Genomic DNA, 21671 nt, shown 5'->3' with positions numbered 1-21671 from the left:
CAGTAGGGCTCAATTATTTGAAATTGGCGCTCTTTTTTTTTCTTTCTTTTAAAAAAAAATATTTTTCTTTTCTTTTTTTCTTTTTTTTTATTATTATTTTTCGGTTTTAGTCTTTGACGGTTTTTCGGTTTCAATAATTGGAAACCGTCCATCCCTACCCGGGAGCCATGCAAGAATCAGCTGGGTAAGTTTTAGCTAACGTTGTTAGTAGGGCTGCAACTAACGATTATTTTGATAATCGATTAATCTACAGATTGTTTTTTCGGTTGGTCGATTAATTAAAGATTTCTTTTGCAAATTTTATTTTATGTTTTCTAAATCAGCCAGGCCTATACATATACATGTGCAAAATGAATAAGTATTAATAAATAAAATAAAAATATATAAATAAAAAAGGCTTTGCTACATCAAATAGGTTTAACAACAGGCCATGGACTATGGCGGTAGATTGTTTCAATAAAGTAGTTGAACTCTAGCTCAATACATGCATTGTTTTAGGTAATAACTTTGCTTAATGTAAAGGTCAGTAACCCAAAGTGCAATATAGGCTACAGACAAGACACTAATGTTTTTATATAACAGATATGCTCCAAAACAATGCAATGTGTCCTCTCACTCCATACTAGGCGACAGTCAGTGCCTCACTCTAACTCACGGGTAGCTTGGTAGGCTACCACTAGCTAGCCTTTAGCTTATCACCTCTGCTCTACCACTGACGTTAGCCAGCTAGCTAAATACACTTGTCATGCAATATTGAATTCATGAATGCGAGCAAACACTCACTGGCTATCGCATTACATTACAGTCATTTAGCTGACGCTTCGCCAGAACTCACACTAACGCATTTGCATGGAGAGCAGGAGACCATGGAAGGGCTGAGCCCAGCAGGACTTATATAATAAAACAATAGGAAGTTAGCTGTAACCCTCCTCTATAGAAACATAGGTAGTGTAACCCTCCTCTATAGAAACATAGTTAGTGTAACCCTCCTCTATAGAAACATAGTTAGCTGTAACCCTCCTCTATAGAAACATAGTTAGTGTAACCCTCCTCTATAGAAACATAGTTAGTGTAACCCTCCTCTATAGAAACATAGTTAGTGTAACCCTCCTCTATAGAAACATAGTTAGTGCTCTGGTTCTCAGCACAGCTACGCAGACTACAGCTGGACGAGCAGCGTAGTGACAGTCAGCTAGCGGCAGCAGCGAGCTAACCCTGCTAGCTAACTCACTAGCATGTCCTGACAGCAGACAGTCATAGGACAGTCATAGGTTCTGCCCTTTCCGGCCATAGGTAGCGCTATGATTCGCTATGATTCGCGATGCCTACACTGGCCGCAAGACAGCGTGGCGTGCGTCAACAGGAAGTAGGTTTGTTATGGAAACAAAACCCGGAAAAAAAAAAAAAAAAAAAAAAAAACGGCGAATCGATAATGGCATTCGTCGCCAACGAATTTCGTTATCGATTATTATCGATTTAATCGATTCGTTGTTGCAGCCCTAGTTGTTAGCCAACTGGCTAACGTTATATTGTTAGGGTCGTAATGTTTATGTTAGCTTTACTGTTACATGTTGGAAAACAACGTCTCATGGACAGGGCTGTACATGCTATGAGCGTTTGTGCTATTAATTTATTTGCCCTGTGGCACGCGTGTGACAGACAGAGGCGCTTGTATGTAACGTTACGTAGCAGGGGTTTTCCATGTTGAAGCCAGGAGAACGCGAGATGAAATGAAGTGAGGGGTGGTCGCTATTAAAATACCAGGTAGTCATGGTGGATGATCATGAATGATGCTTGATAAGTAAATGCTATTTCAATTATGTTGAGTCCACCAGCGAGCTGTCTGTAAGATAAACAGCGCCAAGCGTAGCCTACTAACGTGAGCTGTCTGTATTCTAGCCAGCAATGCTAGCTAGCCAATCAGCTAGCTCTGTGAGCAGCCGTAGCTTGGCGTAACGTTAGGTTAGATAGCTAGTTAAGCCGGATTTATGCTTCTGCGTCGCCATTTACGCGCAGCGACGCAGAGGGCTGTTTCAGTTTCTACTTCTGCGTCGGTCGGTCTTGTGTCACCCTGCAATTACACCGCCACAACGCTAGTTGGCAGTGTGTTTTCAATGCCCGTGCTGTGCTTCTTCCGGTTTGTGTAGGTGTTGTTTACTTTCCTTAGCTATCGCTAATCGCTATCAGTGTGGCAATGACTACATGCTCTTGTCTCCCGCTCACTGCCCTCCATCAAAAATGGCACATCCATCGATTATGACATTAACTGCTGGGTTGGGCAGTGCCTAATTCGCGTCTATCGTGCACATATCAGCCTAACTTTAGATAGACACAGTGGTGTGTTAAGCATAAACACAGCACCAAAGCGATTTTTTTTGTTAAGCTTGTTATAAAAAACACGACTAATCGTGACTAATCGAAAAAAGAATCGACAGATTAGTCGACTACCAAAATAATCGTTAGTTGCAGCCCTAATTCACACACACATTCACACACCAATAGCGGCCAAGCTACCATGCAAGGCGCCGGCCCGCTCACTGGGAGCAATTTGGGGTTCAGTGTCTTGCCCAAGGACACTTCGACATGTGGCCAGCCGGGGCTCGAACCGCCGATCTGCCGACCTTGCGATCATTAGACGGTGGCTCTAACCTCCTGAGACACAGCCTCTACCTCCTGAGACACAGCCTCTACCTCCACCAGCCTCTACCTCCTGAGACACAGCCTCTACCTCCTGAGACACAGCCTCTACCTCCTGAGACACAGCCTCTACCTCCTGAGACACAGCCTCTACCTCCTGAGACACAGCCTCTACCTCCTGAGACACAGCCTCTACCTCCTGAGACACAGCCTCTACCTCCTGAGACACAGCCTCTACCTCCTGAGACACAGCCTCTACCTCCCCCAGCCTCTACCTCCTGAGACACAGCCTTATAACCTATCCCTTTAATTCCTGACAGGATCGTGAAGCCTCAGGTCTGTTGATGGAGTCGGAGGTGCTGATTGGCTGGCAGGGGGAGAGGGCGGGGCTGAGGGCCGAGGTGTCGCGTCTGCAGGACGAGCTGGCGGAGAGCTACGCTGAGAAGGAGGAGCTGGAGTCCCGGGCCCAGGCTCTGACACACAGGGTGAGGTCACTTCCTGTCTGTCTGACACACAGGGGTGAGGTCACTTCCTGTCTGCCTGACACACAGGGTGAGGTCACTTCCTGTCTGTCTGACACACAGGGTGAGGTCACTTCCTGTCTGCCTGACAGGGTGAGGTCACTTCCTGTCTGTCTGACACACAGGGTGAGGTCACTTCCTGTCTGTCTGACACACAGGGTGACGTCACTTTCCAACAAATGACTGACAAGTTGATTCCATGGCAATCAATCAGTAAAAATCTAATAATAATAATAATTCTCTCCCTCCCTCACTCCTCCCTCCTTCCCTCCCACCCCATCCTCCCTCCCTCTCTCCCTCTCCACCCCCCTTCTTCCCTCCCACCCCATCCTCCCTCCCTCTCTCCCTCTCCACCCCCCTCCCTTCCTCCCACCATCCCTCCCCATCTCTCCCTCCCTCTCCTTCCCTCCCTCCCCACCATCCCTCCCACCTCCGTCCCTCCCTCTCTCCCTCCCTCCCCTCCTCCCTCCATCCCATCATCCCTCCATCCCACCATCCCTCCCCCATTCCCTCTCCTACCTCCCTCCCTCTCCCTCCATCCCATCATCCTTCCTCCCCCCCCCCCTTCCCTCTCTCCCTCTCCCTCCCTCCTTCCCTCCCTCCCTCTCCCTCTCCCTCCCCCCTCCCCTCTCCCCCCCCCCCCCCCCCCCCCAGCTGGCCCAGTCCCTGGCCCCCTCCCTGTCGTCCCTGCGTGTGGAGGAGGAGCAGAGGGAGTGGAGGAGGAGGTGCAGGGAGGCACGGGAGCGAGAGGCCAGACAGGCACTGCTCATCCACAAGCTGCAGAACAAGGTCAGGGGTCAGGGAGGGAGGGAGGGAGGGAGGGAGAGAGAGGAGGGGAGGGAGGGTGGGAGAGAGGATGGGAGGGAGGGAAGGAGGGAGAGAGGGAGGGAGAGAGAGAGAGAGGGGAGGGAGGGAGGGAGGGGGAGAGGGAAGGAGGGAGAGAGGGAGGGAGAGGGAGAGAGAGGGGAGGGAGGGAGGGAGGGGGAGAGGGAGGGAGGGAGGGAAGGAGGGAGAGAGGGAGGGAGAGAGAGAGAGAGAGAGGAGGGAGAGAGAGAGGAGGGGAGGGAGGGGAGAGAGAGAGGATGGGAGGGAGGGAGAGAGAGAGGAGGGAGAGAGAGAGGAGGGAGAGGGAGGGTGGGAGAGAGGGAGGGAGGGAGAGAGGAGGGAGAGAGAGAGGGAGAGAGAGGGAGGGGAGAGAGAGAGAGGGAGGGAGAGAGAGAGGAGGGAGGGAGAGGGAGAGAGAGGGAGAGAGAGAGGGAAGGAGGGAGAGAGGGAGAGACAGGAGGGAGGGTGGGAGGGGGAGAGAGAGAGGATGGGAGGGAGGGAGAGAGAGAGGAGGGAGAGAGGAGGGTGGGAGAGAGGGAGGGAGGGAGAGAGGAGGGAGAGAGAGAGGGAGAGAGAGGAGGGAGAGAGAGGGAGGGGGAGAGAGAGAGGGAGGGAGAGAGAGAGGAGGGAGGGAGAGAGAGAGGGAAGGAGGGAGAGAGGGAGAGACAGGAGGGAGGGAGAGGGAGGGTGGGAGAGAGAGAGAGAGGTTTGACCTCACCGGGAGTGTGAGTCAGCGTGTGTTGACCTTGCTGTGACCCTGCGTCCTCAGGTGGTGGAGTACAGAGAGCGCTGTCAGGCGCTGGAGAGACGCGGGAAGACGGAGGAGAGAGAGCTGCAGATGAAAGAGGTGGGGAGGAGGAGGGGGGGGAGGGGGAGGAAGGGGAGGAGGGGGAGGAGGGGGAGGAGGAGACTTGTGGCGATCGTCACTTTATAGCATTGTTGTTGTTTGTGGTGTGAGCTGCTGTAACGCCTGGATCTGTCCTCTGGGATCACTAATGTATCTGTCTGTCTGTCTGTCTGTCTGTGTATCTATCTGTCTGTCTGTCTGTCTGTGTATCTGTCTGTCTGTCTGTGTATCTATCTGTCTGTCTGTCTGTCTGTGTATCTATCTATCTATCTGTCTGTCTGTCTGTCTGTCTGTGTATCTATCTATCTATCTGTCTGTCTGTCTATCTATCTGTCTGTGTATCTATCTATCTATCTATCTGTCTGTCTGTCTGTCTCTCTATCTATCTATCTATCTATCTATCTATCTATCTATCTATCTATCTATCTATCTATCTACTAGGGCTGGGTATCGCCACTGATTTCCCAAAACGATTCGATTCCGATTCACAGCTCCCGATTCGATTCGATTCACGATTCGATTCGATTCGATTCGATTCCGATTCGATCTAGTTACAATATAATTTTTTTGCTTGAATATGAAAGAGATTCTCCGAACTAATGCTATAAATGGTTCAAGGAACCCTATAACATGTAGCATTGTTAAACATATCAATGAATTGACTCCAAAGCAGTTACATGAATGTACTTTTTATTTACATATGACTTTGCTTTTGTCCAGCTCATCTCTATCGTCACATTTTTTAAATCCCAGACATCTGACTTTAAGCCTGGTGGTGACTTGAGTGTCCCTGCCATCGCCATGTTTTTAGATGTTAGTGTTGAGACCTCACGTTGCGTGAGATATGATAAATTCTTGTAGCGCGAGATCTGGCCACGAGATCTCGTTGCGGGTTGAAGCTGCAAGCAAAAAAAAAAAAAAAAGAAAGATCGATCTCGGGATTTATGAATCGATAATCGCTCATTTAATGAAGATCGATTCAGAATCGGGAAATCGATTTTTTTAACCCAGCCCTACTATCTACCTGTCTGTCTGTCTCTCTATCTATCTATCTATCTATCTATCTGTCTCTCTCTCTATCTATCTGTCTGTCTGTCTGTCTCTCTATCTATCTATCTATCTATCTATCTATCTATCTATCTGTCTGTCTGTCTGTCTGTCTGTCTGTCAATCAATCAATCATTTATTGTGTATTTCGATTAGGGGTGGGCATCAATGATCGACGATCGATAATTGATTGATAAGGATCTTGGTCGATCACAAAATATTTTGCTCGATAATCATTAATAAATTGAGTGGAAATTAGTTTGTCCACGTTATGTGTGAGAAATGAACTTTGCATTTGCCTTCGCATTGAATTTCGCAACGCAGTACGGCATGATGCAACAAGTTACGCCGCTCATTGCAAACACTGCGCAGTGAAATATAAATACAACACGACGACGACCCCGATGAAATACCACCTGCAAACAGTACATCCGACCCTGATTGCTCCTTCGCTACCTTCTCAGCCCTCCATCACGTCTCATCTAATACGCGGGAGGTGTGATGCACAACGAGAAGAGAAAGTAACGATGGCCATCTGCAAATTAATCGAAACAGATATTCTGCCGCTCTGTTTTGTCGAGGGTAGAGGATTTCGTGCGCTCATGCAAATAGTCGAGCCAGCATATCCTATTCCATCGCGACGTTCCATAACCAGGGGCATCAAGAAATCAAGAATAACGTTTTTTCCCCAAGGAAAACTTGTTATTTCTGCCCTAGGCGTTGTTTTAATTTAAAAAAAGCTTATCAATTAATCGATAATTGATCGTTAATTCTTGTGATTATCGAAAAAGAAATTTGTATCGTTTGCCCAGCCCTAATTTCGATGCTGGAATGTTTTTGATTGATTGATTGATTGATTGATTATACTTTAATGTCCCCGAGGGGAAACTTGTCTTGGGCATGGTACTTTCATGCTTCAAGTGCTACAGAGACGATACATACAACATACAGCAGGCAAAGTAAACAACAGGACAGCAGCAAACATTGAGTGACTTTTGGTATATATATATATTGCACATAACCCTTCAAGTGGTGTTTTCGAATATTGCACATGGCCCTTCAAGTGGTGTCTAAGATAAAGTGCAGGTGCTGGTGGTCATGTCCTAATCATCGTTTCTGCTTAAGGTAATTAATTAGTTTAATGGAGAATGGAACAAATGATAGTTTTAAGAGCTTATAGTTACATCTTGGCATGCGAAGCCTTCTACCTAGGGGGAGAACTTCATATTCTGTGGAGAGCGGATGTTGGGGGTCTGCGATGATCTTATTAGCCTTGTCCAGGACAGCTTTTTCATATAGTTTATTTAGGATCACATAGTCTCTTTCACCTACAATTTTCATGGCTGTTTTGTGAATGCTGACTAGTCTGTTTTTTTGTTGTACAGTTAAGTTGCCAAACCACACAATTATTCCATATCTGATTACACTTTCAACAATGGACTGATAGAAAATTCTCATTATCTGCTTTCTCACCCCATAAAGTCTGAGTCGCCTCAGGTGATAAAGCCTCTGCTGTAGTTTGTTACATAAGCTGTCTAAGTGTGTATTCCAGCAGAGATGGTTGTCTAATTAGATAGATATAGATAGATAGACTTTATTTGTCATTGTTACAGTACAGGTACCAAACAACGAAATTTAGGAGGGGAGGCTCCCCTGGTGTTTAAGAAAGGAAAAAGAAACACATTTTGGAAAAAGCATAGATGCATAAAATCACAAGAAGATAAGGAGCTGGTTTACATCAATAGAGGCTATGTACACAATCCACTGTACTATACTGCACAGATAGTCAAATAGGGTTGTCATATTGCACAAAAAGTATTTTTTCACATTTTTTTAAAGTGTCACAGTTTGCAGGCTTGAAAATGTACATGTTTGTGCCTCAGCACTAGCTGCCATACAATCCGTCCGGACTTGTCCTGGGCCCAGAACTTAGGCCTTTTCTGTGTTCAGGGCCTTGACGGCCCTGTGGTAGAAGCTGTCCTTCAGTCTGTTTGTCCTAGCGGCCGGGGTCCTGTACCTCCTGTTCGAGGGCAGCTTGACAAAGTGTTCGTGCCCAGGGTGGGTCGGGTCCTTGGAGATCTTGGAGGCCCTCCTGAGACAGCGTGTTTTGTACAGCTCCTCCAGAGAGGGGAGGGTGGCGCCGGTGATCCCCTGTGCTGTTCTCACGACTCTCTGTAGATCGTTTCTCTCCGCTGCCGTGCAGCTGTGGTACCAGTTGGAGATGCCGAAGGTGAGGATGCTCTCCACTGCGCCGTGGTAGAAGGCCACCAGCATCTCCTGCTTGCTGTGTTGTTTCTTGAGGCATCTCAGGGTGTATAGCCGCTGTTGTGCCCTCTTGATGGTGCCTTTAGTGTTGTCCTTCCAGGCCAGGTCATCCCGCATGATGTGTCCCAGGAAACGGAGGTTTGAGACCATCTCCACGCTCTCTCCGTCGATGAGCAGGGGCAGGATCTCGGACTTTTTCCTCCTGTAGTCTACGATGAATTCCTGGGTCTTTGACTTGTTTAGCAGCAGGTTGTTTACCTTGCACAGCTTGCTCAATTGCTCTACCTCATCCCTGTACGCCGCCTCGTCCCCCCCCGAGATACATCCCACCACGGTGGTGTCGTCTGCAAACTTTACGATGTAGTTGCTGGGGTGGATGGGGGTGAAGTCGTGGGTGTAGAGGTTGTAGAGGATGGGGCTTAGCACGCAGCCCTGGGGTGACCCAGTGCTGAGGCTGAGGGCTGTGGAGGTGTGGGGGCCCACCCGCACCCTCTGGGGGCGGTCGGTCAGGAAGTCCTTGATCCACGCACATATAGAGTGTGATAGACCCAGGTCTAGTAGTTTGGTCACTAGCCTGTCTGGAAGGATGGTGTTAAAGGCGGAGCTGAAGTCCACGAAGAGCAGTCTCGCGTAGCTGTTTCCCCTCTCCAGGTGGGATAGAGTGGCGTGGAGAGTCGTCGCTATGGCGTCCTCTGTGGACCTGTGGGCTCTGTAGGCGAACTGGTATGGATCCAGGTTGGGCGGGAGGCGTGTGAGTATGTGGGCCCGGACTAGTTTCTCGAAGCACTTCATGATGATTGGTGTGAGTGCCACCGGGCGGTAGTCGTTTAGGCAGCTCACCGTGCTTTTCTTCGGGACTGGGATGATAGTTGAGGTTTTCAGGCAGGGTGGGACGGTGGCCTGGGACAGGGACTGGTTAAAGATGTTGGTGAAAACCCCGGCCAGCTGGTCGGCGCAGTCTCTCAGCACCCGTCCCAGGACGCCATCCGGCCCCAAGGCTTTCCTGGGGTCCACCGCCTTCAGTACGCGTCTCACCTCGTGCTCTGTGAGGGTGAGGCTGCTGAGAGCTGGAGAGAGTGGTGTCTGTGTTGTGGTTACCTCCGTTCGCCCCTCGTCGAACCGGGCGTAGAAGGTGTTCAGCTTTCCCGCCAGCAGGGGGTCGTCCTCTGCGGCTGTGAGCCTGTTGGCTCTGAAGTTTGTCATCTGCTGAACCCCCTGCCACATCCGCCTGGAGTCGTTGCTCAGGAGGCATTCCTCAATCTTCTCTCTGTGCTCTGCCTTGGCCGCTTTGATGCCGCGCTTTAGGTTGGCCCTGGTGGAGCTGTACAGCGGTGTGCGCTTCCCTGCGAAGAAGGCGTTGTCCCTCTCATTTAACAGTTTTTGGACCTTCCCAGTCATCCATGGCTTCGTGTTGGGGTAGACCCGGACCCGTTTGTCCACGGTGACTGAGTTGGTGCAGTTCACTATGTGGTTCAGAACCGACGACGTGTACTGTTCCAGGTCCTCATGCTCATATTCCTGCCATAGGGTGTCATTTAGGCAGATCTGCAGTGGAGCGGACCCTTCTGGCCAGGTTCTGACAGTCTTAGTGGTGGTGGGAGCACTTTTCCCCATTGTGGTGTATGCAAGAATCAGGAGGATTGACACATGGTCAGACATGCCTAGATGAGCTAGCGGACTAGCCTTGTAAGCACGTTTGATGTTGGTGTATACCTTATCCAGTGTTTTTTCTCCTCTCGTTGCACATTTTACATGCTGGTAGAACTTGGGTAGTACTGCCTTCAGGTCGACATGATTAAAGTCCCCCGCTATGATGTGGATAGCCTGTGGATCAGTACTTTGTTGGCTACTAATGACGTCGTATAGTCGCGCCAATGCTACTTTGCTGTCTGAGCTAGGTGCAATATACACACATGTAATTAGCACCGCGTTTAACTCCCTAGGCAGGTATGTGGGTCGGCATTTAACAGTCAAGTATTCTAGGTCTGGTGAGCAGTGGCTACTTACAGTTTTCGTGTTTAAGCACCAGCTATCCTTCGTCGATATTATGATCCCACCTCCTCTTGACTTACCGCTAAGCTCCGTGCGGTCAGCGCGATGAAGCGTTCGGCCCTCTAAGCTAACGTTAGCGTCCACAATGTTGTCATTTAGCCAGGTTTCGGTCAGAATAATCACACAGCTATCCCCTACGATGCTGTTTTTTGCCACCTGTAGTCTCAGTTCATCCATCTTATTTGTCAGGGATCTGACATTTGAGAGGAAAATGCTTGGAATAGCTGGCTTGTTTGGGCTTCTCCTTAGCCTTGCTAGCAGGCCTCCCCTCCGGCCTCGCTTTTTCCTACGATCCCGCCGCCGGCGTCTCCGCCTCAGGGAGGGGACTGTGAACCAGGGCTCTCCCGGTAGCCTGGCGATGTCCGTGTCAATGTTGTATTGCTCCAGGAAATCCGCCCTAACTATCCTGTCGTTTTGCGTGCCGACTTCTAATAAGTCGAGCCTGCTGTAGGTACTATATACACAACTGTTCCCTATAAGTACTAAAAAAAGAGTGAACATATAAAGGTAATTAAAAACACAAAGAAACACCAGTGTGGTCGCCCCCCGAGCCTCAGCGTCTAAGCGCGCGGCCATCTTGGACTTTATTTATAATTGAATACCTAAGTACTTATAAGAGGGCACCTGGATGATTATTTGGTCTTTGACGACCACAGGCTCATGGTCAGTTACTTGCCTTGGGTCTAACACAATGTTTCAGTATAACTTGAATATAAAAATAGATTTAATCTCTATGAGACTAACCTGGATGAATAGTGGTTCAATAAAATAAGTGTTATTAGATTCTCTGTCTAGTTTTAATTTGTAAAAAAAAATTATGTTGTGAACTCTGCAGAGGAGGATCCGAGATGAGCACAGTGACTCTCTGGAGAGCGCCCTCATCAGGTTGGAGGAGGAACAGCAGAGGTGTGTGTGCATGTCTTAAACTGATGCTCGTCATTGCTCAAACTCATTGTTTTCCCACCAGACAGACACAGACACAGCAGATACATGAACTGTATGAGTTCAACTCCATTTCACTAGAACAGCCGTGCCTTTTTAACTACTATAAGATCTATCTTTCTTTCTATCTTTACAATGCTAAGCTGCTATTTACACACAACGACCACTAGTTGAACGCTTGTAAATTATCCTGCTTCCTACACAGAAAAATAGTTTGATACTAGCTTATCCTGATGTGATTTAGAAAATGTAAGGATACTGGGTGGTAGAACGCACATATCTAGGAAAAGTCATGAAAGGAGGGTCCTGAAATTTGATATAACATGTTTAACAAGATATAACATGTTTTTCTCATGGCTGTCCTAGTGTTAATGACCCCACCCATGGCTGTTCTAGTGTTAATGACCCCACCCATGGCTGTTCTAGTGTTAATGACCCCACCCATGGCTGTTCTGGTGTTAATGACCCCACCCATGGCTGTTCTGGTGTTAATGACCCCACCCACGGCTGTTCTAGTGTTAATGACCCCACCCATGGCTGTTCTAGTGTTAATGACCCCACCCATGGCTGTTCTAGTGTTAATGACCCCACCCATGGCTGTTCTAGTGTTAATAACCCCACCCATGGCTGTTCTAGTGTTAATGACCATACCCATGGCTGTTCTAGTGTTAATGACCCCACCCACGGCTGTTCTAGTGTTAATGACCCCACCCAGGGCTGTTCTAGTGTTAATGACCCCACCCATGGCTGTTCTAGTGTTAATGACCCCACCCATGGCTGTTCTAGTGTTAATGACCCCACCCACGGCTGTTCTAGTGTTAATGACCCCACCCAGGGCTGTTTTAGTGTTAATGACCCCACCCATGGCTGTTCTAGTGTTAATGACCCCACCCATGGCTGTTCTAGTGTTAATGACCCCACCCATGGCTGATTAAGTGTTAATGACCCCACACATGGCTGTTCTAGTGTTAATGACCCCACCCATGGCTGTTCTAGTGTTAATGACCCCACCCATGGCTGTTCTAGTGTTAATGACCCCACCCACGGCTGTTCTCGTGTTAATGACCCCACCCACGGCTGTTCTAGTGTTAATGACCCCACCCACGGCTGTTCTCGTGTTAATGACCCCACCCACGGCTGTTCTAGTGTTAATGACCCCACCCATGGCTGATTAAGTGTTATAGTATGTCCTCCATGTTGTTTCTGTGAGCAGGAGCGTGGGATTGGCTGAGATGAACTCTCTGCTGTGCGCTCAGCTCAGCCAATCAGGGCTGGCCAACGAAGCCCTGAGGGAAGACCTCCGCAAGCTGACCACCGATTGGTCGAAAGCAGTGGAGGAGGCGGGCCAGAGGGACAGTGATTGGCAGAAAGAGAAAGAGGTGATGAGATGTGTCTGGTGGTCATGCCCTCATGTCATACTGATGAGAAGGAGCTCTCTAATGTGTGTGTGTGTGTGTGTGTGTGTGTGTGTGTGTCCGTGTGTGTGTCCGTGTGTGTGTGTGTAGCGTCTGAGCGGCCACATCAGTGAGGAGCACGGCCGTCTGATGTCCGTGTGGGGCGACGTGGTCACCCTGAGACGCCACTGTCACACCCTGAAGACCGCCACAGACAGGTCAGCTGACCCCTCTCAACCAACCACAACACACTATCCTCACAGGTCAGCTGACCCCTCTCAGCCAACCACAACACACTATCCTCACACGTCAGCTGACCCCTCTCAACCAACCACAACACACTATCCTCACAGGTCAGCTGACCCCTCTCAGCCAACCACAACACACTATCCTCACAGGTCAGCTGACTCCTCTCAGCCAACTGTTGTGGATTAATAATGAGACTCAAGATAGGAACTTGCTTTAAATCTAGGTATAATATTTATTAAAGAAAATGATCTTTCACAACTCGAGTTTTGTTGACTGTTGGGACAGTCAAATCGACTTCACAATGGGAAGCTTTCAAAGACGGCCACCAAACTTTCACATTGTACATTTGATATATTGTCAACATAGTCACCACATTGATAACAAGTCTGCATTCCATCACTGTCCATCACTGATGGATAGATGATTCACTTACTTATTTCAAATGGTTTTATTGAGCCAAAACATTGTTCACATACATTATGTTGTATCAACGCTCATTTTCATTTACACGATGGAGATACAAAAATATATGTAGATGATGTAGATGTGCTGTGCTGTGTGTGTGTGTGTGTGTGTGTGTGTGTGTGTGTGTGTGTGTGTGTGTGTCTGTGTGTCTGTGTGTCTGTGTGTGTGTGTGTGTGTGTGTGTGTGTGTGTCTCAGGGACCTGTGGGGCCTCAGGGCGGAGTTCTCCCGCCTCTCCTCCTCCTTCCTGTTCCGCTGTGGCTCCATCCTGTCCTCCTCCTCCTCCTCCACCCGGCTCAACGGCACCACGGCCCTGAGCCCCCGCCACCCTGCCCCCCCCCGCTCCACCTCAGCCCCTCCTCTCTCCTCCACCCTGCGCCCTGACCCCAGCTCCACCACCCTGGCCCCTGACCCCAGCTCCACCACCCTGGGCCCTGACCCCAGCTCCACCTTCTCCTCCACCCTGGACATCCAGGACCTGGAGCAGACAGACCCGGGCCACCAGGACCCTGGGCGGGAGGAGAGGGAGAGGGAGAGGGAGAGGGAGAGAGAGAGGGGGCTGACAGAGTTGAGACTCCTTCATGAAGCAGAGAGCCAGCAGCTGAAGGACAGGTGACTACCTCACTACCTCATCCCCTACCTCACTACCTCATCCCCTACCTCATCCCCTACCTCACTACCTCATCCCCTACCTCACTACCTCACTACCTCATCCCCTACCTCACTACCTCACTACCTCATCCCCTACCTCATCCCTTACCTCACTACCTCATCCCTTACCTCATCCCTTACCTCACTACCTCATCCACTACCTAATCCCCTACCTCAATACCTCATCCCTTACCTCACTACCTCATCCCCTACCTCACTACCTCATCCCCTACCTCATCCCATACCTCACTACCTCATCCCCTACCTCATCCCCTACCTCACTACCTCATCCCCTACCTCACTACCTCATCCCCTGCCTCACCCACTGCCCTCTAGACACTTAGATCTGACAGATTGGATAGGCGTAAGCAAGATACACAAAGGTTGAAGTGGAGAGACAACCATACTGCTCCATCTGCCCGGAGCTTATTCTCCATGCCGCACCCGCCTTGAAGTCCTGGCTGAGAGCGTTCCTCACTTCCTGTTTGCGCCAACTCAAGATCCCCAAAATCTGGCGAAGAGCCCTAGTTGTTGCGATCCCTAAACCGAATAAGCCTGAAGGGGACCCTAAGAGTTACCGTCCCATCTCTCTGTTATGCATCCCCTTCAAGATCCTCGAGCGTCTCATCTACGCCCGCATCGAACCAATTGTCGACCCGCTGCTCCCACGTGAGCAGGCCGGGTTCCGACGCGGGAGGTCGACCGTAGATCAAGTCACCCTTATGACTCAAGACATCGAGGATTGCTTTTCGGCAAAAAAGAAGGCCGGGGCCGTCTTTATAGACCTGACGGCTGCCTACGATACCGTATGGCATCGCGGCCTCTCCTGCAAGCTGCTCCGCCTGCTGCCGGACAGGCACATGGTCAGAATGATCATGGAGCTCATCCGTAACCGCAGCTTTACCCTCACCACCGGTCGCGGACAGCTAAGCAGGCTTCGACGCCTTAAGAATGGCGTCCCTCAGGGATCGGTCCTGGCCCCCCTCCTCTATAATATCTACACCTATGACCTGCCCAACACACTCTCGCGGAAGTACGCCTACGCAGACGACCTCGCAGTGGTGTACTCTGCTGGAAATTGGCAGTCTGTGGAGGGGATTCTGAGCCAGGACATGCAGACACTAGTGGCATACTTCCGGAAATGGAGATTGAAGCTTAGCGAGGCAAAGACGGTGTCGGCTGCCTTCCACCTTAACAACAGGGAGGCTAAACGTGAGCTTAGAGTACACCTAGATGGAACTCCCCTGCCATGTTCTGCTGAGCCAATCTATCTCGGCGTGACATTGGACAGGACGCTCACGTTTCGCCGACACCTTGAGTCACTGCGCAAGAAGTTAACAGCTCGTGTGGCGTTGATGAGGCGACTGGTTGGCTCGGGCTGGGGCGCCGGCGCAAGGATCTTGCGCACGGCAGCCCTAGCCCTCGTTTATTCAACTAGTGAATACTGCGCCCCAGTATGGTGTCGCAGTGCCCACACCCGCCTCATCGACTCGCCTATAAACGAAGCCTTGCGCATTGTGACAGGATGCCTGCGTCCTACCCCCGTGGACAACCTTCCCATCCTAGCAGGCATCCAGCCCGCAGGCCTCCGCCGCATGGGAGCCACAGCACGTCTCGCCTGCCGGGCCGTGGAGCTTAATAACCATCTGCTCCATGATAGGCTCACTATAACAGCGGAGCCCTCCCGGCGTCTCAAGTCGAGACACCCATTTGTGCCTGCCGCACAGGATCTCAGGCAGCAATGCAGAGATCTCAACATCAGTGCGGCAGGATGGGCGGATTATATGTGGCGCGCGGAGTGGGAGGCTAACACCTCCAAACTCCGCGACCACATCCCAATCGCCGGCGCTGAGCCCCTCGGGATGGACTTGCCAAGGCTATCCTGGGTGAGGCTCAATCGTCTCCGGAACGGCGTCGGGCGTTTCCGCTCATCAATGCACAGATGGGGCTTGGCCCCAAAAGCGTCGTGCGAGTGTGGCGCAGAGGACCAAACTGCAGACCATATTATCCTGGATTGCCCGGTGTACCACCCACCCAACGGGATGCATGGTCTGTCGGTATTAGATGACGAGACGATGACGTGGCTTCTGGGTGGTAAAAGGCCTCGGCCCCGAGCCTGGCGGAGTGGAGAGGAAAACAACTACCCATACGCCGAAGAACCATACTGCGTTTACCCATTCATGTGACAGTAACTTCTACACCTCTCTAATCCCCCTCCTCTGCTCTCTCTCTCTCTCTCTCTCTCTCTCTCTCTGTCTCTCTCTCTCTCTCTGTCTCTCTCTCTCTCTCTCTCCTCAGGATCTTTGAGCTGTCCATTTCCCTCCAGGCCCAGGAGAAAGAGAGGGAGCGGAGGGAGGAGGAGAGGAAGACTGAGCGTGACGGAGACTTGGAGAAGGAGCAGGAGAGAGAGAGGGAGTGGGAGAGGCAGGGGGACAGAGAGAGGACTCTGGAGTCAGTCAGTCAGGCTGTCCTGAAACTGGTGAGACACTCTGCTGGTCTGAATGATGGGCAAGATAGATAGATAGATGGATAGATAGATAGATAGATACACAGACACAGAGAGAGAGAGAGAGAGAGAGAGAGAGAGAGAGAGAGACACAGAGAGAGAGAGAGACACAGAGACAGAGAGACAGAGAGACACAGAGAGAGAAACAGAGAGACAGAGAGACACAGAGACAGAGAGACAGAGAGAGAGAAACAGAGAGAGAGAGAGAGAGAGAGAGACAGAGAGAGAGAGAGAGACACAGAGACAGAGAGACAGAGAGACAGAGAGACACAGAGAGAGAAACAGAGAGACAGAGAGACACAGAGACACAGAGACAGAGAGAGAGAAACAGAGAGACACAGAGACAGAGACAGAGAGAGAGAAACAGAGAGACACAGAGACAGAGAGAGATAAACAGAGAGAGAGACAGAGACAGAGACAGAGAGACACAGAGAGACAGAGACACAGAGAGAGACAGAGAGACAGAGAGAGAGAGAGACAGAGAGAGAGAAACAGAGGGACACAGAGAGAGAGACAGAGACAGAGACAGAGACAGAGAGACAGAGACAGAGACAGAGACAGAGACACAGAGAGAGAGACAGAGACACAGAGACAGAGAGACAGAGAGAGACAGTTACTTTATTGATCCCAGAGGAGAAATTAAGGCGTTACAGCACGCCACAAACAACTAAATAAAGTATATATTGTCTATGCCCTGTGTATCTATGCCCTGTGTGTGTGTGTGTGTGTGTGTGTGTGTGTGTGTGTGTGTGTGTGTCTGTGTGTGTGTGTGTGTGTGTGTGTGTGTGTGTGTGTGTGTGTGTGTGTGTGTGTGTGTCTGTGTGTGTGTGTGTGTGTCTGTGTCTGTGTCTGTGTATATATGTATAGTATAATAATAATAGAATGAAATAAGAACAAAAAAAATAGACATCTGAAACATTATATGCAGTAACAACAATCCAGTGTGTGGATGTGATATGTGCATGTCTCACTCAGACAAAAATAACGTAAGAAAACCTCTGTGCAGTCCAGAGTGCTGAGCTCCCAGTGTCTGGACGGCCGCAGTACCAGTCTGCTCCACGAGGGGGCAGCAGACCTCTCCTCCATGCTGGCTGTGCTGGCCCAGGCCGAGACCGCCCTCCAGTGGAATCACCAGGAATTACAGGTCAGCGGATGGACAGGACACGGTTGATTGTTGGATTATTTGATGTTAGTTTTTTTATTTTGTTTACTCGATTTTTTTGGGAGAGCATACAATTGTGAACATGGCATTTACAAAAAGTTACATATATACCCTCTGTAGAAAATAAAAAATGAAATAACAAATAATATTAAACAGCTTGACAAAGACTGACTACCATAAACAGACATAAATAAAAACAGAAAAAACACTAAAAGTCAGAATAGAAGCATAGTATCACCCACAACACCCTCTGTTTATGCTTGTGTTATTTTAGCTTTTCTTTTCTATAGGGGGTATATATGTAACTTTCTAAGTAACAAGCACAATATTGCTAACTGTTAGCCTGGGTTAGCTTGTAAAGGGCGATGCTAACTGTTAGCCTGGGTTAGCTTGTAGAGAGCGATGCTAACTGTTAGCCTGGGTTCATAGACGGATCATGAAAAAATGGGCCCCTGGGCCTGGACGTGTAGAAAGGCCCCCCCCCCCCCCCCCTCCCCAGCGCAGACACAATTTTTGTTTAGAGCGCAAGTAAACACAATGCCAACAGCATACACGACATAGCCTACGTTTACCTGCATCTCAACAGGTTTTACAGCGGAGGAACACTCAAAGCCAACAGCACAATAACTAGAAAAAATTCACCTGTATTTCAACGACACAGGATTTACAACACAGGCATGCCACACTCAATTGAAGCCAACAACAGTACATGTACAGTAACAAAATACACCGCTTTCAACCAAAAACAATTGGCAACACTATGGTGTCATATATAGCAACCACAGGATGGCTTTATAAGACTAAATTAATCATAAAATAGTCTTACCTTATGCAATGCATTTTTTCCTGGCTCTGCTTCGTGCAAAATCATCCACGATATCATTAAAGTCCAGTGATTTGGTCAGTTCGCTCTCAATTGCCATGAGAGAAAGAGCCTTGAGACGGTGTTGCGTCATTTTAGTCCGCAATTCATTTTTAATCCTGGACAGCACAGAGAATGACCGCTCCCCTTCGGAATTGGTTACAGGCAGAGTCAAAAATAGCCGCAGCGCAACATAGACATTTGGAAACATAGATTGCAGGCCACAATCGATAATTACGCGGAGTAGTCCTTGTGGGCTTTTATCATCTTCAGCCTTAATAAAAGATCTGTAAAAGACCTGCACCAGTGTGACCTCGTGACCTGTCCCCAGTACACAAACTTTAATGGCGCCCTCTAGTGTCTAGTTTCTATAGCCTACTCATTAATCTAATGAGAATGTAGCCTGTATTCGCATTAGAATCTGAGTAGGCTATAGAAACTATGTAGCCCACACAAGCTTCACTTTTTTTTGCAAGACGTGGGCCCCTATAAAATTGTTCAAAATAGTATATTCAAAAGTATATTCAAAATAGTTTTTTTACGTTCATATAAGGAATCTCATTTGTCCCAGTTACAGTAGGACATTTTCTACCGGCATCCCTGCGACAAGAAATGCAAAGGGCCCCCTGATCTCTGGGGCCCCTGGGCCTGGGCCCGGTAGGCCCGTTCAGTAATATGTCTTTGCCTGGGTTAGCTTGTAGAGAGCGATGCTAACTGTTAGCCACAGCGGGCGGTTCGCACATTCAGCCAGCTCCCTATATCCACATGGGGCCGTTGCCATGGGAACATGAATGCTGTTTCCTGATAGGCTGAAGACGTTCCATTAGAATCTGGACCTTCTGCTGCAACTGAACATGTCGGCGCTTGGTTACAGCGCTTTGTTTTTACATCTGGTCACCCTAGTGTGTGTGTGTGTGTATGTATGTGTGTGTGTGTGTGTGTGTGTGTCTGTATCTGTGTGTGTGTGTCTGTGTGTGTGTGTGTGTGTCTCTGTGTCTGTATCTGTGTGTGTGTCTCTGTGTCTGTATCTGTGTGTGTGTGTGTGTGTGTGTGTGTGTGTGTGTGTGTGTGTGTGTCTCTGTGTGTGTGTGTGTGTGTCTCTGTCTGTGTCTGTGTCTGTGTGTCTCTGTCTGTGTCTGTGTGTGTGTGTGTGTCTGTGTCTGTGTCGTCTGTGTCTGTCTCTGTGTACCGTATGTGTCTCTGTGTGTGTGTGTGTGTGTGTGTGTGTGTGTGTGTGTGTGTGTCTGTGTGTGTGTCTCTGTGTGTGTGTGTGTCTGTGTGTGTGTGTGTGTGTGTGTGTGTGTGTGTGTGTGTGTTGTCCAGGAGGCAGAGCAGAGTGTGCGGAGGCTGGGGGAGGAGAGGGCGGGTCTGCAGCAGAGGGCGGGGCAGCTGCAGACGGACACAGAGGAGCTGCACAGCCGCGTCCAGCAGGGGGCGCTGGAGGTCCAACACACCCAGGACTCGCTGCTGAGGTGAGGCCCTCCTCTAGACCCTCCTCTCCCTCTGAGGATGTGTGTAACACTGCTGAGCTGAGACTAAAGGCGGCTACACACTAGACGATTTTAACCCCGATTTACCCGTTTTTGCGGTCGGCGTCAAAATCCACCCGTCGTTGCAAACCCGGGGACGCGCCGTCTCCGACGCTCGTTTAGTGTGACAGGCTCAGAGACGCAATCGGAGGACCGCCGACCCCGTCGTTAGGGCCGTCGCAGGGCTCCAGGTCTTTTCAAACATGTTTCATTTTATCGGCCGACGGAATCTACATTCTGCTAGTCTGAGATGGGCAACGACCCGTGTGGACAGCACAGCCAATGTCACTGTCACAGCCACTCACCGTTCGACACGTACACCATCGCTGCGGCTGATTCTGCTGCTTTGTTTACGCGTCGCCGCCGTCGTTCCACTGTTTCTTCCGCATCCGGTGTACGCGACGTCACTATCCCTCGCCAAGGCCACGCCCATCTGGCAAATCAAATGAAGAACTACAAATCCCTGATGACAGGGAGATGACGTATGACTGCTCTGATGAATCAACCCATATTTCATTAATTTTCTCTATATAACGACGTCGATCATTGATCGGCAATGATACTACTAGTTTTCACTGAATAAATCGCGATTTCTTTCAAAGAAGGTAGCAGGTGTGTTTATGTCCATGTCAAGGAATCGTCCTGACCAAGTGAAGAATCTTGTAGTTTGTGAACCCCCGTCGTTAACACATCCTGTAGTCTGCGCTGTGCTGCGACGTCTGCGCGCCGCTGCGACACGGACACCAGCACGACGGTCGTTTAGTGTGAGAGGCTCAGCGATGTTACAACTTGAAAAGTCGTCTAGTGTAATTGAGCCTTAAGAGGGCAAGGAAGGTTTATATGTATATATCACTATGTGACACGTTCTAATGCTCTGTGTGTGTGTGTGTGTGTGTGTGTCTTTGTGTGTGTGTGTGTCTGTGTGCGTGTCTGTGTGTGTGTATACATGTGTCTCTGTCTGTGTCTGTGTCTGTGTCTGTGTCTGCGTGTGTGTGCGTGTCTGTGTGTGTGTATACATGTGTCTCTGTCTGTGTCTGTGTCTGTGTCTGTGTCTGTGTCTGCGTGTGTGCGTGTGCGTGCGTGTGCATCTGCGTCTGCGTGTGTGTGCGTGTGCGTGTGTGCGCGTGTGTGTGCGTGTGCGTGTGTGTGTGCGTGCGTGCGTGTGCATCTGCGTCTGCGTGCGTGTGCGTGTGTGTGTGTGTGTGTGTGTGTGCCAGTGAGAGGGGGATGGTGGTCTCCCTGAGGCAGCAGGTGGAGGAGGCAGAGCGGCGCGGGGCGGAGGTGAAGAGAGAGAACGAGCGGCTCCGCAGGGAGAGAGAGAGGGAAGAGGGGATGAGGAGCGAGCTGGAGAGAGAGAGACAGAAACGGTACCTCAGGAAACACACACACACACCCCTCCTGTGTTACAGCCCTGCCTTTTTACCTACTATAAGAGCCGCCTCTTTACACTGGAAAGCTGCTACTTACACACAACGACCACTAGTTGGCCGCTTGTAAATTAGCCTGCTTCCTACACAGAAGAACTGCAAAACGGCTTTATACTCCTGATGTGATTTAAAGTGCAAAGATAAAGATACATTTTTTTACTCACAGGGGTCAAATGACAAATACACCCCTGTGTTACTACCTTAACACACACCCCCTGTGTTACTACCTTAACACACACACCCCTGTGTTACTACCTTAACACACACACCCCTGTGTTACTACCTTAACACA

At 49.6% G+C, this 21671-nt stretch overlaps 1 protein-coding gene across 1 annotated transcript in view; it reads left to right on the top strand.

The window, feature by feature from the left end:
- Nucleotides 1–2981: 2981 nt before the first annotated feature.
- The window catches only part of LOC308160962 (uncharacterized protein), a gene marked incomplete at its 5' end in the record, with an annotated part of 39737 nt that continues 21047 nt past the window's right edge, over nt 2982–21671 (top strand). Inside the window, 10 exons of the mRNA XM_080534885.1 lie at nt 2982–3122; nt 3813–3947; nt 4753–4830; nt 11030–11100; nt 12350–12515; nt 12642–12748; nt 13441–13573; nt 17406–17543; nt 20652–20716; nt 21170–21319. Of these exons, the coding sequence (XP_080391011.1) occupies nt 2982–3122; nt 3813–3947; nt 4753–4830; nt 11030–11100; nt 12350–12515; nt 12642–12748; nt 13441–13573; nt 17406–17543; nt 20652–20716; nt 21170–21319 (1184 nt within the window). The remainder of the gene's footprint in view (nt 3123–3812; nt 3948–4752; nt 4831–11029; nt 11101–12349; nt 12516–12641; nt 12749–13440; nt 13574–17405; nt 17544–20651; nt 20717–21169; nt 21320–21671) is intronic.

Source organism: Nansenia antarctica (genome assembly GCF_963989245.1).
Source record: "Nansenia antarctica genome assembly, chromosome: 6".
Lineage (NCBI taxonomy): Eukaryota > Metazoa > Chordata > Actinopteri > Argentiniformes > Microstomatidae > Nansenia > Nansenia antarctica.
The sequence above is the reverse complement of the archived record's forward strand: the minus strand, read 5'-3'. Positions and strand labels throughout refer to the sequence as shown.